This window comes from Bipolaris sorokiniana, assembly GCF_000338995.1.
Source record: "Bipolaris sorokiniana ND90Pr unplaced genomic scaffold COCSAscaffold_3, whole genome shotgun sequence".
Classification (NCBI taxonomy): Eukaryota; Fungi; Ascomycota; class Dothideomycetes; order Pleosporales; family Pleosporaceae; genus Bipolaris; species Bipolaris sorokiniana.
Genome location: NW_006911897.1, coordinates 137,516 through 150,652, shown reverse-complemented (window position 1 = coordinate 150,652; position 13,137 = coordinate 137,516). Strand labels below are relative to the sequence as shown.

The window sequence follows — 13,137 nt, the reverse complement described above, 5'->3', positions numbered from 1 at the left end:
CAAGGCTGCTGGTTGAGGCGGATAATGGGCGAGATAGATGTCATCTAAGTTGATGAGCATCAGCGCCCCGGGCCACTGGCTTTGAGAAGGTTGAGCGCACTTTCAAAAGCCCTCACTACGCTGATGTCTGCATCGCATTAGTAGATGTCATATTTGAAAAGAAAAATAAATCAAGGGTAGCGCACAGTGGCTTCGCTTCTGCTCAAGTGTATCTTCCGAGTGCTGAACGTAGGCGGTGCGCGTACAGAGTCTGAGGTAGAGTTTAGTAGAACGTTAGACGATGTAGGTATTGGGCGTAGGACACACCTCGAATATGTTCGATCCGTCTCATGCTCATGTCCTGACTGCGCCCATATGCGGAAGTACTAGGCAAAATGATATCAGCACCTTGTGTTGATGTTTGGGAGTGGTAGAAATTACAGTCATGAGGCTTTCCCATTCCTCCATCAACGCTGCTTCCTCGCCGTGGCAAACCTTCACAGCTTCGTGGTACCGGTGATGCAGGTCCTCCCAGTTAAAGTCGTCGATTCTGTGCGCAGGGTCTAAATCATCCTCATCAGATTCTTCCTCGCTGGTTTCACTGATGTGGCTGTCGGTATCATGTTGGGTTTGCTGAGCTGAGTGTGGCCGTTCCGTCTCATCGGAGCCTACTCGTCTATGCGGTGGGCGAGAGTTTTGAGCATCTTGCCTCGGGGGCTCAGCTTCGGATTCTGGATCATTACCCATGCCTTTAGCGTTGGAAAAGGGGGTCAGTACAGGGGGCCAGGAGGGTAGAGCCGGCAAAGTGTGACTTGGGGAGAAGGGTTCACACTCGGTGTCGGAGGTGCTGTTCATTCGCGATGCTTGTAGCGGCGGTCAGTGCTGTGGGTTAGCAGTAGAGTAATTGCAGCACTGTCGTATCACCATCAAGATAGTGTTTGACGCGTGGATATAGATTTGATATCCTTGGGGTATAGCACAATCCGATGTTTTCTGGTGTTGCTTGGGGATATGCTGCGTACACCACGTGCCTGGCGCGATAAGGATTTGGTCAGTCGCGGCATGACGTTGGAAGGTGCGTCTGACTCGCGACTCGCGCCGGTCCCTAGATAGTACCGTACCGCTTCAGTCACGCTGCCTATTTCCTGTGCGCGCCTTCTCGGTGCTCTCCCATTCACCCTCACCTGCACATTACACAAACAGCTCCCCTTCGCATAGCTTGTAATTTTTTTCATAGGCCACTTTACTGGTCGATCTCCATGGATACGTAGGCTGTTGCCAACCCACCGCGGCCAAACACTCACCATGGTCTCGCTGTACCGTCCATTCCTACCACACTACGAAATCTCTGAAGGCGATATCACCTAACACACCTTTTCGCCATGGACTGCGACATCTGCGGGAAAAGCGGCGGCCCCAGCCAGCCTTTCCACTGCATGACATGCGCCCGCTCATACCTCGAACAGCCCCGCATCGAGCTCGCAAGGACGCTGATAGACCGCGATAGCGTCGAGAAGCATGTCAAGGCAATTATAAACGGCTCCGAGGACCAGGCGATACAACACGTCTCGCTTGTGGACTCCAAGGGTGGACTTTTGGTCGATAGACAGGAATGCACGAACAATCTAAACTGGGAAAGGACGAAAGCCGAGACGACGGAAATACAGGAGCGTGTAAGGGATATATCAGAACATACGAATAGACTTCGCGAACAGATCGATGCCACACGAAAGCTGCTCGAGGCGAAACGCGCAGCCAACGCGCAGCGAAAGTCGGACCTTTCCTCAGCCACATATGGGATCGAGTCGCGACGGGCGAATGAGTTGGATAAGGTCCAGCAGAAGATCAAGAGACTGGACTACAATGCGGACAAGATGCATCACGATACGATAGACTTGCGCATGCAGCTATGCACGACTACTGCGAAGCTTGCGGGTCTGAAGATGCAGCGGCGAAAGACGAGAGATGGCAGCATCAAAGAGGTCTTCAACATTGGGCCCGGCTCACGCCTACGGATACATGACCTCCGGGACCTGAATGGTACGGCTCCAGCGATTACTCAATATGGCGACATACTAACCTTTGCGCAGATGTACCTCCAGATAGTCTATCTGCCTCCCTGGCTGCGGTGGCTCAGCTCCTCGTCCGCGTTGCGGCCTACCTGGGGATCCGTCTCCCGGCCGAAATTACACTTCCCCATAGTGATTATCCACAACCGACCATCTTTAGTCCAGCATCCTCGTACCAAGGGAAGAAGGTACCTTTTCCTGGGTCGACGCCTTCACATTCATCAAATGCCAGCCCAGAAGCCTCTCGCACGCTTGAGGCACGCATACACCTCCCTAAGCCCCGTACACTGTTCGTCGACCGACCGTTGAGCCATCTCTCTGCCGAGGATCCCCCTGCTTATTCGTCCTTTATTGAAGGCGTCTCGTTGCTAGCATACAATGTAGCATGGCTTTGTCGGACTCAAGGCATGAAAGACAGCTTCAAGCAGTGGGAAGATACGTGTTCGATGGGTCGCAATCTGTACAGATTGCTGATTGTGCAAGAGTCATACAATGCACAGCGGCTAGAGAACGCGTTTGACAAGGACATCACGACATCAAAGTCATCCCGGTTCATATTTCGCAAGACCCCTGTGGGTTTTGGGCAGCTGTCGCATGCGACATCACATTCCTACCTGGGCATGGCGGAGAATGCAAACTACATTAGCGGATGGGGCCTGTCGCCTACCAAGGTAGTAGATGAGCTGAAGGCATTCTTGCTTGCTGAGCAACAGGCCCAAGAGTGGGATGTACTGAACCAGAAGGAATGGGAGGATATGGAGAACTTGATCGCTGAGGATCCGGTCGTCGTTGGAGAGAAGCGGCGAGGCAATACGGGCTTGGACGATGGACGAAGCTATCTCACTTCGAACATGGCCAATGGAAAGTCTTTGGGATTACGCAAGGGGGATGCCTCTGAAGGGGAGCAGGCAATGCGAAAGAAGGGTGTAAGCGGCTACGTTAAGCTAAAGAGTAGGCCCGGGGATGACGCATACTAATAGGGTAGGTGATGTGAGGGTGGTGACTTGTGTGTATGCGTAAGTATGTATGTAGAAGTAGTCAGGTGGAGAAAGGGTTGGCAGACATATTCAAACCATCAAGTAACGGATATAACAGCGCGTATGGGTGTAGTGCACTGCATATGTCCTTACGTATTACCAATCTCTCGCCCGAGCAGTGGCAGGGCGCCATGTGTAATCAGCAGGGAGCGGGTGCCAAGGCCGTCGCAAGGCGGATAGACTATGACACCATCCCCGCTTGCTCACGAAACCAACGCGCCCTTGTGCCGAGCCAGATGTCGCCATTCGAGCAACCTGCATTTGTGTGTGTGCCAACGCCAGTCTGAATAATGCACTGTTGCTGAGAAATGTCGGATGAGCAAACGGGCCGTCGCCCGGGGGGGGGGGGCGTAGAACAATCTACGTATATATATCAGATGGGTCGGGCGAGAAAAAGCCCAGCCAGCCAGTGGATTCCCTCACCTCCAAAACTTTTTTGTTGCGAAGAAAATTTCTGTCACATCTGCGCGTCTGACCCTGAAAGACGTGATTTCTCTGACCAACCCGGAGACCCAGACCGCCCAAGTACGGCGTTTGTTCTGCGCTAATATTCCTCGCTCGGAACAAAGTACATATTCCTCCACCATAGACGCCCACCATATATATCAGCCTGGTCAAGCCCTCATCTCTAGATTTTAAGAAAGAAAGTTCGCCTGTTCTCCCCATTGTTTAGATCTACGCACGACTCTTCGTCCCAAGTTGAATAGTCTCTCTTCTGCCACCGTCACTTTTCGTCATACTTTACGCAAAAAGAATTCCCAGACCCTACAACCATGACGCTGGCCGACCACCCCATCGATACCCCGCCACGCCCGGCCTCGCCAGTCCACAGATTTGGAACTCTGGCTGTGCACGCTGGAAGTCCTCACGACCCTGTTACTGGCGCTGTAATTGAGCCTGTATGCCTTTTTTTTTCTTTAGTATCATCTGATGTATGATGAGAGCAGTTGGCTGACCATATATCAGATTTCGCTTTCCACCACATTTGCACAGACCAGTGTTGGCCAGCCCATTGGCGAGTACGAGTACTCACGCTCCTCAAACCCCAACCGGTACGTTTTTTCTTCCTTGTCCTTGGAAACATGTAAAGACCAAGAATCACGACTAACGGGCATCTTTGCAGAGACAACTTTGAAAAGGCCGTTGCAGCGCTCGAGCACGCCCGCTATGCGCTCGCCTACTCCTCTGGCTCCGCCGCCACAGCCAACATTCTGCAATCGCTCGCAGCAGGCTCGCACGTCGTGTCCGTCTCGGATGTCTACGGCGGAACGCACCGCTACTTCACCAAAGTGGCCCTCACACACGACGTCAAGGTGACCTTCAGCCCGAGTATCGAAATCGACATTGCCGAACTCATCCGCCCAAACACCAAGCTCATCTGGATTGAGTCGCCCTCGAACCCCACGCTGACCCTTGTCGACATCCGCAAAGTCTCGACAATTGCCCACCAGCACGGCATCATGGTCGTCGTGGACAACACCTTCATGAGCCCGTACGTGCAGAACCCGCTCGACCACGGCGCAGACATCGTCGTGCACTCAGTCACAAAGTACATCAACGGCCACTCAGACGTGGTCATGGGGGCCGCAGCCTTCAACTCCGAGCAACTCTACGAGCGCCTTTCCTTCCTCCAAAATGCCATTGGCGCCGTCCCCTCGGCCTTCGACTGCTGGCTCGCCCACCGCGGCCTCAAGACTCTCCACCTGCGCGCCCGCGAAGCAACGAAGAACGCGACGGGCGTCGCTAAAGCCCTCGAGGCTTCGCAACATGTCATCTCGGTCAACTACCCGGGCCTCAAGTCTCACCCGCAGCACGCCATCGCACTCAAGCAGCACCGCGACGGTATGGGCGGTGGTATGCTGTCGTTCCGCATCCAGGGCGGGCATACCGCTGCTGAGCGCTTCTGCCAGGCTACCAAGATCTTTACGCTTGCAGAGTCGCTCGGTGGTGTCGAGTCCCTCGTTGAAGTCCCCAGTGCTATGACGCACGGTGGTATTCCAAAGGAGCAGCGCGAAGCCGCCGGTGTATTTGACGATCTCGTTCGTATCAGCTGTGGTGTGGAAGATGAGGCGGATCTCGTGGCTGACGTCGTTGCTGCACTGGAGAAGGCGGTTGTTGGAGGCAAGATTCACAATGGAGCGGCTTAATTGGTCTCTTCTTGGGTCTTGTTCGTTTTTGTCTTTTTTTCTTTTTTCCCAAAAAGTCCCTTGGGTATTCACTCAACGTGGCCATGCATGTATTGGCGTTCTTTTACAATTTTTTTGAGCCTTTTTTCTTTTCTTTTCTTTGAAGGGGACGATTCCTACTTGCGTCAATGCGATGTTCACAAAGCACTTTGAGAATAGATAGATATGATTGAGTCTAGCCATCATGGCAGCTGTTTCTAACGATGAAAGACAAAATGATAGATACATTTTTTTTATAACTTGAGAATTTGAAACTTTGAACGTCCAAGTGGCTCTGGTGATGAATATCATACATTATACGAACAGAAGAAAAATGTTCACAAACCCAGATAGAGGCGTGGTAATAGGAATTGAAGATAAGGATGATTATTATAGAATTTCGTTACAACTACATTCTTTCATCTACGACAACAACAACAGCAGCAACTTAGAGTTCATCCCGATTTCGCTCACCACCAGCCTCCTGCTGTTGTTGCTGCTGCTCCTCTTCCAACTTCTTCTGCTCAACATCCTCGTCCCACATCTTCTTCTTTGGATTCCTCGGCTTGCTGCTCTCCTTGAGTACAGTTCCGTCTCCTAGTGTTACTGGACCATCGTCTTCATCCTTCCTCGGTTGCCTAAACTGCGGGTGGTCAGGCACCTCCTCTTGCTGTTGCTGCTGCTGGCCTTGCTCCGCCATTTTGCCAACTTGCTGCGAGTATGAGCCTGGTGGACTGGGGTCTTGATCTTGTTTCTGTCCTCCACGGCCGACAGGAATGTAATGTGGTTGACCGTTGGGTTCGCGCCTGGGAATGCCACCAGCTGCGCTAGGCTGAACAACTAGGGTCCTCGACAATGACGAAGATGCTACGACGCTCGAACTTGCGGCCGACGATGCTGCGCCAATTGGGGCAACGGCAAAAACGATACGGAAGACAAGCTTGAGTGGCCAGAAAACAAACCACGTCAGAGGTCCGTACAACCAGCGTCGGAAAACGAGCCAGATGACAGTTGTTATCAGGACGTAAAAGGTAGTTTCCAGATACCACGTGTCACTCTTTTGGCTTTTCAGTAACGTCGAAACTAGAGTTTTGCTATTCGCTAGCAAAGTGTTGAGGTCCGAGTAATTCTCACCAAGGTTTTCAAGTGCAGCGGTAGATTGTTCGAGTGTCTCTTGCGCAAATCGAGAGCGTGAAAGCTCGTCTCTCATCAACTGGTGTGTCCTACGTAGAGCAGCGGTAACGTCCGAAGAGGTCTGAGCAACAATTTCGCCTTCTGATGTTCCTTGTTGCTGCCTTCTTTGGCGATATGTAGACGAGGGAGTAGAGGAGCCCGATTGTAGGTTGGAGAAGAGTAGTTCGCGCTCTTTGAGTTTTGCGCGGTCGGCGTTGTGCTTAGCAGTGAGCTGGGCCTTGCGATACTGCGCTCGTGAACTGCAGATGTGTATTGGGTTAGTGATCAGCAGACAACATCTCTGGAAAGCATAGCATCTGCCCACTTACGATTTCAAGTCTTCGGTCAACCTTGCAAGTAGTACTGCTAGCCTGCTCCTTTCACTCTCTTTGCTACCGTCTCTTCTTCGACCAGCAATGCCACCCTGTAGAGTAATGTCCTCAACTTCCTGCCTCAGAAGCTCTAGTTCCTCCTCAATTCCCTTGAGTGTCTCGTGTATCTCGGCGCCTAATTCCAACCTCACGTCACCATCTGCAGGGTCTAGTGGCTGTGAACCGGGCTGAAAGTCTAGTTTGGCGAGGCGCTGTATAAGCTGACCGACAGCCTTGTTGGATTCGGCAAGGGCGGTTAGGCGTGTGGTTAGGGATTGGATGGTGGAGGGAATAGGAGCCATAGTGAGGCTCGGAATGCGGAGAGCGACGGTGGCTGTATGAAAGTTGCCCTATGACGGAGGCGGTACGTACGGCGGGCTGTTTGGTGGGGGAAAAGAGCGCAACGTGTCTGAACCACCCGCCGTAGCCTGGCAGGAAATCTCAAGCACGGACTCATGGCGGAAGTGCGACTGGAGAGATTGAGGACGCCCATTGCGATTTCGACCTTCTCCTACCGGACACTCACTGGTACGTCGTCGCATCCTCGTTCACTCGGCAATTGCTAAAATACCGTCTTGACAGGCCTCGCCTTTCCGTCGCCGCCATGATCACCAGGTTCCTTACCGACGTTCGCGTAACCTTCAATCCCTTCTCCCCGCGCTCAAAACCCGCCCGCCTCTTCCTCTCCCTCATACCACCGGATGCGCGCTCAGATGGCATGAAGATTGAGTCCAAGATGCTGCCACGACACAGCAAGGAGCCTGCGACCTTGGGTGTCAAGTTCAGTATGTATCACTTGTTTAGTTTGCAGAACATGGACTAATCCGTACGCGCAGAAGATGGCAAGGAAATGAACCTGGATCTCACAAACATGCGCATCCCACAAGTCGTCGAGGAGGTAGATAGACACTCACGGTCACTGGCACGAAAAGAGGAGCTAGCAGGCAATTAAAGGCCCAATTTCATGCAGATAATTGTACATATACACGTCCACAAAGAACACAGGCTGGCGTCATGGTGGCTTTTTCACTGGAGCTTTCGCAAAACGATTTCATGATTTCTACTATTTTATCTCTACTGCTCTGTATTGGTACGTGATGCACTTGTATCTACCATTTGCCGCAGTGTTTGCCATAGAAGACATCCAGGCTAGCCATCAGACATGGTTGATGCAGTATCGCACATTGCCGCTTGCCTGAAAATCACTCCATGGCCATGGTGGCCAACCGTTAGACTTAGTTGGATGGGGCACCGGAGATGTAGAACCACTTGTCGATGCTGGGGTCGATGGGAGCAGGTGCCTTGTTCTCGCCAGCGGGAATGTTGAGCGAGCTGGCGTCAGCGCGGTCTGGCGAGCTTGAGACGGTAGTGTTGGTGCTGCCAGTCAATTAGTAACAGTCAGGGAGAGGATTGATGCACACATACAGGCTGATCTCGTCCTTGGGGGTCTTTCCAGTGATGAGCTTCTCCCAAGCCTCAGCACACTCGCGGACAATATCCATGGCGTACTTCTTGTTCTTGCACTCGCCAGAGAAGGCAAACTGGTTCTCAGGCTTGCCATCTGGGATCTTGTAGATGCGGAACCACTCATTTGTGGCACGGAGAAGACCAGGTAGGTGGCGCTCGACATCCTCAACGTCGTTGAGCTTGGGGGCCAATGGGTCGTTTACGTTGATGACCATGATCTTCCAGTCGGTCTCGCCCTCGTCGAGCAGAGCCATGACACCGAGGACCTTGACCTGGATAACCTCACCGGGCTTGGCGACAAGCTCACCAATCTCGCACACGTCGAGCGGGTCGTTGTCACCCTTGGCCTTGGTCTCCTGGTGGACGACATTGGGGTCTTCCCAAGTCTATGCAGCATCAGTATTTGTGTGTGTAGACCGATATCGGAATCGCATCATCGTACCTGGGGGAAGGCACCGTAGTTCCAGAGGTAGCCCTTGTGGGGGAAGCAGTTCCTCACGTAGCGGAGCTTGCCCTTCTTGATGTCCTGCTTGATAGGGTTGAGGGGCTCCTCCTTGGAGATCTGGTCACACAGTCAGCGTGCTGCATTCTCGAGACGACCGAGGCGGTCAATTGCAGGCTGCATACCTCCATCTTGGCATTGGTCCAGCGGGGCACCTCAACGACCATGTTGAGGATCGTCTGCTGCTCGTTGGCGTAGAGGGGGATGTCGTGCCATGGCGAGACGAGCTGGCCGTCCTTCTCGATGAAGATGCGGTGCTCGAGCGTGTTGGCTGCGGCAATCTTGCGGGTGGTGTAAGACATGGTGGGCGACGTCTTCGTGGCAGCTGTGTGGAGAGCTGTGGAAGAGGAAGGGGTGTTTAGATGGCCTGCTAGTAGACGAGCCCTCGAGTTGATTTTGTCGTTGAGGGGTCTAGTGGGGCTGCCGGCAGGCGGGGAGCTGTGTTGGGATGGCGGCGCCACTGTGACGAACGTCACCGCTGGCCGTCTGCATGAGACAGCCAACGACAGGTGAAAAGAAAATGGTGGCCGAGAGCTTAGTGTACGGCCAGGACGGAGCTGCAACACAGTACGGTGGGCAGGCATATAGGCAATCTGATTTCAGATGGCGGTCAAAGCATAGCCGATGTCCTTTCCGCGCGATAGCCCAGGCCCGAGGATAGAAAAACAACGACGCTGTGGAGCGCATGCCCGAGCTTCCCCAGCTGCCAGTGCTAGTACGCAGTGCACAGACACCGCCCGCTTTGCCCGCTAGCCCTACTGTGTAACTCCTGCCAGCACGAAGCAACCATCTAGATATGTCTCAAATCATCTGGGAGGGCCTCGGAGCAATCGTCATGCGTCTGTACATGCTTTTGATATCTATACAGACTCGAGTCATTGTCGTCTGGTGAGGCACACGACATTCATAAGCAATATAGCATTAACGCGATGCAGCCCTCTCGGCTTCAATACAACTTATTTGGCCGCCAGAACCCAGGGACCACATCATGGCTGCTAGGCCAAGAATCCTTCTCACTGATGTGGTCTACTGCAAAGGTCCCCTCAGCCACACACATTTCGTTGTTATCCCCGAACTCATACAACATGCTTTCCTCTAGTGTATCATCCCAATCAACATCATCGTAACACATTGCCATGTCATCGTCCATGTAATCTTGCTCGAGAGCCCATGGATCGTCGCCAAGGGCTTCATTGCTCGAAACCCCCAATGATGAATATTGGTGCTGTTCCTGTTGTTCATAGATACCAGGACCAGCAAACGTCGACTGTACATGATGTTGAATAGGTAGCTCAGCAAACCGTACAGTAGGAATGCGCTGCGTCGGCATACGCGAACTTGTCCTGTGTGGTCGGTCTGCTGATTGCATCGGGAGCAATTGTTCTGGTCTGTTGGCACCACTTCTTGGTGACGGAGCTGCCCGATATTGGTTGTAGAGGGTATCTTTGCAGACTTCAAGAACCTTTTCCAGGTCTGAGGAGGTCTCTTGGTCTTCACCACAGTTGTTGTAGCCGTCATCTAGAATCCGATGCTGGCTGGCGGGACGTGTTTCCTTTCTTAGATCTGACGCCTTTCCAAACCTCGGACTATTCGAGCTGTTTGCCGCCAACCCTGAACCCGCGTCTATACTCGGATAGGGGGGCACGACAGGTGGCATTGATGATGAGGAGTAAGCTGTGGCAGTGCTTTGAAGCTTCGCAGAGCGATCCACGAGGTTCACTCGCTTTGGAGACGACGCTTGTTGAGGACAGGACTGCGATCTGAACACTCTACTGTGAGATGGAGCGAGGGAGGATACTCTGAAACATCCTACCGTATCGTCTGTAGTCTGTTTGGCGACTGAAGGAAGCTCTGGCTGTTTGAATGCTCTCTCTGGTCTCTTCCTCTTAGACTTGCAATGTCCATAGCGATCCGAGTCATGCCAGCCATGAGGCGCGTCATCATCGGCTTGGTGGTGTGCTGACGTGGTGCTCAGTGCTCGAATGGATTCAGACCACGACACATAACTGGCACTCTCGTGTCGAGGATACTGACTGTCAAGATGTGGAAGAGACACTCGATCAGCAGGCTCGGCGGTGGGTATCGCCACATCAGTCGTTGAGCTATGACTGTGATGACGCCGCTTTTTCTCACGTACGCTGCTATGGCTAGCGGTTTTGTCTTGAAGTTTTTGTGCCAGCGTATGCCGCCCTGTGGTGAAGAAAGTAGAAATCTCTTCGTCTTTAGTGTGTGTGTGATCTATCTTGCGCTTCTTCCTGGGAACATCTGGTTGGGGCGGGGGCTTGAATTCGTTGTGTTTCTGCAAAAACTTCATTTCGGAAAAAACAAGATCTGGCACTTCCGCAATGTCAGTTGATCGGGTTGCATTCTGTTTTCAAGTAGACCTGGGTATCTGTGGTGGCTCTGGAACACCTACAGCCACGGCCTCGAACTGCAACCGACGTCCGACCTTTGTTAAACAAGCCCAGCTCTGAAGGCTTCAACTATAACAGCCATCAGTACAGTGCCGTGTTAGGTGTGATTCTGGGTTACCGTTGCATGAAGATCATACAGTAAGCCGATCCCCTGGTACATTCTTGGCTTTGAAGTTTCGCGCTACTTGGCCAGACTTCTCAGCCTTCTTCCGTCTGGACTTGTGCCGCGCTTTTTTCGAGGAGTTTTTAGGTCCTGCGTGTCCGGACTTGTTTGGCTCGTAGCGGTCGGGACGTGTCTTCCGCCTGGGTTTGCGAGCATACCGATTGCTTGTGGAGGGGGTACTGGACGAAGCAACGAGAACATGACTGGCAGTTTGTTTCGTCGCCCTTTGCTGGACAGGGGAATCCTGCAAAGGGAGAGGCTCGAGTAAGGAGCTGTCTGACTTTGCTCGCCCTGGCAAACGCTTGTGCTTGCAAGCATCCTGAGGGACTTGGTGCTGCTCTGTCTCCTCCAACCACTTCAGGATGTCCATTATGGGCTGGTCGGTGTGCGTGTGGTGTTTCAGGGCTTCTAATAATGAGTGGATATGGTGCTATTCAATATGCCATTGTATTCGAGTGTCGTCAGGTGGTCTGGTGGAGGTTGTTCCATGTTGGACATGGAAGAGCTGGCGATGAGAAATTACCCGACCGGCTTGAGACGTGCCTGCCGTTGGAGGGAGCGCGGTGACACATGCCTAGAGCTCAAGGCAGGTACGACGGATATGGGAAATTGGCTAGTGTCTGTCTCAAGGGAGAGAAGGCACGACTGATCAGACAGAGAAAAGGGGAGGCTGTCATGTTTGCAACATGGGTTGGCCACAAGCGACATGGTTATTCACCATCTATTTCCGGCCTAGATAACGAGACATGCTATGATAGCTTGATATGATGGCTGTGGGATAATTCTGGGGCAAACCCTGCTAGAATTGTAGAGATGCGTACGCTGCTTTAACAGCAGCAAAAGCCGAGTCCAACCGGCGTGTAGGCGTGAGTCATTTACGAACAGACGGAAGCCGGATTGAGAAGGAGAAATTTAGTGTTGCTCGCGTTGTTTGGTACAGTGTGCTGAAGTATGGGGCAGAATGTGGCAGGACCGAGAGGGCAGCATCCGTGCCGTGAGTATGTACATATTATATTTTGCATGCTGCCAGCCGACGTTTGATGCCAAGACGTCAGTCAGGCTGAACACACGGCGCGACGAGGTTGTGGCTACGTCGAGGTTGTATGATGCAGATACATGTGCGTACGTAACTTTATACATGCGCACATGTACAATAGAGCCGCAAGAAAGAAACAAGAACAAGAGTCGAGGCAGTGGGTATTGTAGGTACAGCACGATACTGTACGCTAAAGTAGATCATCTGCTGGCGCAATGGTGGCGAGCTATCAAAGGCCGAGAGGGTTTAGGCCCGATCCCCGCAGCATCTGACTAGTCATGGCGACTTGATAAGCTTCTTTGAACCACCACCCTGTGTCCAATACCCGGGCTTGGTTGGGGGGTTTGGGACGACAGTGCGCAACGTGGACCAAAGCCACACGCGAAGATCACTGCTGCGCTGAGTAGTGGCCAACATGTTCGCGGAGCAGGCATTGCATGCACCTGGACCTGGACTGGCATCTCGCCGTGGCCCAATGGCAGTGTTGAGGCCATGTCGGCAGTGTCGCGACCAAGGCAGAGGAAACCATCGGCCGGGGCATCACGGGCACCTATCAGAAAAATGCTCTACTCTAGCTCGCCCACAGTCGTGCAATTGGGCAATGCTTGGGCTCGAGCTAGACATAGCCTGCATATCCCCAGCATGAACAGACAGACACGGGACACACTAGGGCGAACCTGCCTGTCAACTGGCGCGAGGCAGAGCCAGTCTCTTGCTGCCGTCATTGTCAGCTGCAACCTGCAGGGCATTTCCCGGCTGCG

General features: G+C 52.9%; 7 protein-coding genes across 7 annotated transcripts; 3 read left to right on the top strand and 4 right to left on the bottom strand.

The window, feature by feature from the left end:
• Positions 1 to 18: 18 nt before the first annotated feature.
• On the bottom strand, positions 19 to 787 carry COCSADRAFT_33849 (uncharacterized protein). The gene is made up of 4 exons (XM_007698287.1): positions 421 to 787; positions 307 to 365; positions 186 to 250; positions 19 to 127 (listed from the first exon to the last, which is right to left on the bottom strand). The coding sequence occupies exons 1-4, from the start codon at positions 724 to 726 to the stop codon at positions 60 to 62; spliced, it is 498 nt and encodes a 165-aa protein (XP_007696477.1). The 5' UTR covers positions 727 to 787; the 3' UTR covers positions 19 to 59.
• Positions 788 to 1,124: 337 nt separating this feature from the next.
• Positions 1,125 to 3,237, top strand: COCSADRAFT_33847 (uncharacterized protein). The gene is made up of 2 exons (XM_007698286.1): positions 1,125 to 2,019; positions 2,070 to 3,237. Exons 1-2 carry the CDS (start codon positions 1,362 to 1,364, stop codon positions 3,023 to 3,025), a joined length of 1,614 nt encoding a protein of 537 aa, XP_007696476.1. The 5' UTR covers positions 1,125 to 1,361; the 3' UTR covers positions 3,026 to 3,237.
• A 253-nt stretch (positions 3,238 to 3,490) lies between these two features.
• On the top strand, positions 3,491 to 5,498 carry COCSADRAFT_33846 (uncharacterized protein). Its single transcript, XM_007698285.1, has 3 exons — positions 3,491 to 3,984; positions 4,052 to 4,137; positions 4,209 to 5,498. Exons 1-3 carry the CDS (start codon positions 3,859 to 3,861, stop codon positions 5,230 to 5,232), a joined length of 1,236 nt encoding a protein of 411 aa, XP_007696475.1. The 5' UTR covers positions 3,491 to 3,858; the 3' UTR covers positions 5,233 to 5,498.
• Positions 5,499 to 5,608: 110 nt separating this feature from the next.
• On the bottom strand, positions 5,609 to 7,146 carry COCSADRAFT_33845 (uncharacterized protein). Its single transcript, XM_007698284.1, has 2 exons — positions 6,753 to 7,146; positions 5,609 to 6,683 (listed from the first exon to the last, which is right to left on the bottom strand). The coding sequence occupies exons 1-2, from the start codon at positions 7,094 to 7,096 to the stop codon at positions 5,699 to 5,701; spliced, it is 1,329 nt and encodes a 442-aa protein (XP_007696474.1). The 5' UTR covers positions 7,097 to 7,146; the 3' UTR covers positions 5,609 to 5,698.
• A 252-nt stretch (positions 7,147 to 7,398) lies between these two features.
• Positions 7,399 to 7,746, top strand: COCSADRAFT_83096 (uncharacterized protein; the record flags this gene model as incomplete). The annotated part of the gene is made up of 2 exons (XM_007698528.1): positions 7,399 to 7,579; positions 7,631 to 7,746. 2 exons carry the CDS (start codon positions 7,399 to 7,401, stop codon positions 7,744 to 7,746), a joined length of 297 nt encoding a protein of 98 aa, XP_007696718.1.
• A 283-nt stretch (positions 7,747 to 8,029) lies between these two features.
• On the bottom strand, positions 8,030 to 9,347 carry COCSADRAFT_168181 (uncharacterized protein; the record flags this gene model as incomplete). Its single annotated transcript, XM_007698527.1, has 4 exons — positions 8,030 to 8,171; positions 8,220 to 8,647; positions 8,704 to 8,823; positions 8,889 to 9,347. The coding sequence occupies 4 exons, from the start codon at positions 9,345 to 9,347 to the stop codon at positions 8,030 to 8,032; spliced, it is 1,149 nt and encodes a 382-aa protein (XP_007696717.1).
• Positions 9,348 to 9,709: 362 nt separating this feature from the next.
• Positions 9,710 to 11,710, bottom strand: COCSADRAFT_82507 (uncharacterized protein; the record flags this gene model as incomplete). Its single annotated transcript, XM_007698526.1, has 3 exons — positions 9,710 to 11,100; positions 11,180 to 11,246; positions 11,315 to 11,710. 3 exons carry the CDS (start codon positions 11,708 to 11,710, stop codon positions 9,710 to 9,712), a joined length of 1,854 nt encoding a protein of 617 aa, XP_007696716.1.
• Between the last annotated feature and the right edge of the window lie 1,427 nt (positions 11,711 to 13,137).